Source organism: Cyprinodon variegatus, unplaced genomic scaffold (assembly GCF_000732505.1).
Source record: "Cyprinodon variegatus isolate N-32 unplaced genomic scaffold, C_variegatus-1.0 Scaffold81, whole genome shotgun sequence".
Classification (NCBI taxonomy): Eukaryota; Metazoa; Chordata; class Actinopteri; order Cyprinodontiformes; family Cyprinodontidae; genus Cyprinodon; species Cyprinodon variegatus.
This window is the reverse complement of record NW_015150534.1, coordinates 1,666,340-1,667,729: the sequence shown is the minus strand read 5'-3', so window position 1 is coordinate 1,667,729 and position 1,390 is coordinate 1,666,340. Positions and strand designations below refer to the sequence as shown.

At 40.1% G+C, this 1,390-nt stretch overlaps 1 protein-coding gene across 1 annotated transcript in view; it reads right to left on the bottom strand.

Moving 5' to 3' along the window:
• Positions 1–804: 804 nt before the first annotated feature.
• The window catches only part of LOC107083711 (proto-oncogene tyrosine-protein kinase Src-like), a gene marked incomplete at its 3' end in the record, with an annotated part of 66,929 nt that continues 66,343 nt past the window's right edge, over positions 805–1,390 (bottom strand). The window contains exon 10 of the mRNA XM_015373132.1: positions 805–936. Coding sequence (XP_015228618.1) covers positions 805–936 — 132 coding nt within the window. The remainder of the gene's footprint in view (positions 937–1,390) is intronic.

Genomic DNA, 1,390 nt, shown 5'->3' with positions numbered 1-1,390 from the left:
TTCAATAATTATCGATATCGATCAATATGCATTTTTTTTTATCGATAAGCTTTTTTTCTATATCGTCCAGCCCTACCTCCAAATACGTCGTCGCCTTTTCTTCTTAGAGCTTTCAGCACAAACTTGCACAAATTTCCAAGGCAGCGCGTTTCACTCAGTGATCTTCATATTCCTCTTCTACTCATTTGGCTTCCAGATAGACTAGTCAGAGTAGGGCCATCTCACTGCGGAAATGAGTCCGACGAGGTTTTTAGACGTACAGTGTTTGCAGGTAGATCGCATCAGAGCGTCATGTAGCACAGTGTGAGAACAAACATCACGAGCTATGAACTCCCAATGTATGACAAAACCGCAATGTTTCATCTTACAGTGTGAGCTGTAGCTGCATGCAACGATTAAAAAACTCGCACAGTGTACGCCCGGCTTGAGTTAAAACAGATATCTGTAAACCACAACGATTCGTTGCGATGGTGCATGTTAAAAACTGGGACTAAATTCCACCTTAGGGATATGAGAGAACTAACTTAGACAAAAAACAGTTCTTGTGGCTAAAGGAGGTTCTACAAGCTCAAGAATCTTAGGGTGTACCTACTAATTCATTTTTTTACTTTATGTCTTGTCTTAGCTTAGTAGATAAATGCTCTGAACCTTTTACATGTTTCTTGTTGATTTTAGAGCTTGTTAAAATCAGAGCACAGGAAAAAAGGTGTGATTTCTCTTTACCTGGTCCGTATGTCAAACATTATCATCAGAAGCTGCAGAAGGTTTAAAGCATGAAAGGGTTTGTGAGAAAAAGAGCCTTGCCTGGATAGGGAACACGGCCTTTAGTGGCCAGCTCGGTCAGCAGGACTCCAAATGACCAGACGTCAGATTTGATGGTGAAGCGGCCGTAGAGCGCCGCCTCAGGAGCCGTCCACTTGATGGGAAACTTGGCGCCTGCAGGAGAACAGGTTGATCAGCATAACTAAGAGTCAAACCTTATCTATGAACATCTGGAATTATTGTCCCAGAGATGAATAGGAAATAAAATCTTACAGAAGGTAATCAAACTGTTTGAGGAAAGTTTATTTCTATTGCACATTGAATCTCTAAGATAATTCAAAGTACTGTAAATGAGGGGAAAAGAAAAAGAAAAGAGGGTTGCAGTAGCATGGAGGCAACAGGAATAATTCAAGAGAATAAAAGTGAATAATTAATTTATGATGATTATATATAAAAAGTAGGGCTGGGCGATAATTCAATAATGATATATATCGATCGATAGACGTGTGGCGCAATAGAAAAAAAAGCGGGTCGATAAAAGTTTGATAAAGAAACGCAGTTTTCCTTCCTTCTCATTGTAGCCTAGCATGTAGGTTTATGCTAGTCACAGCTTCCTCCCAACCAATCA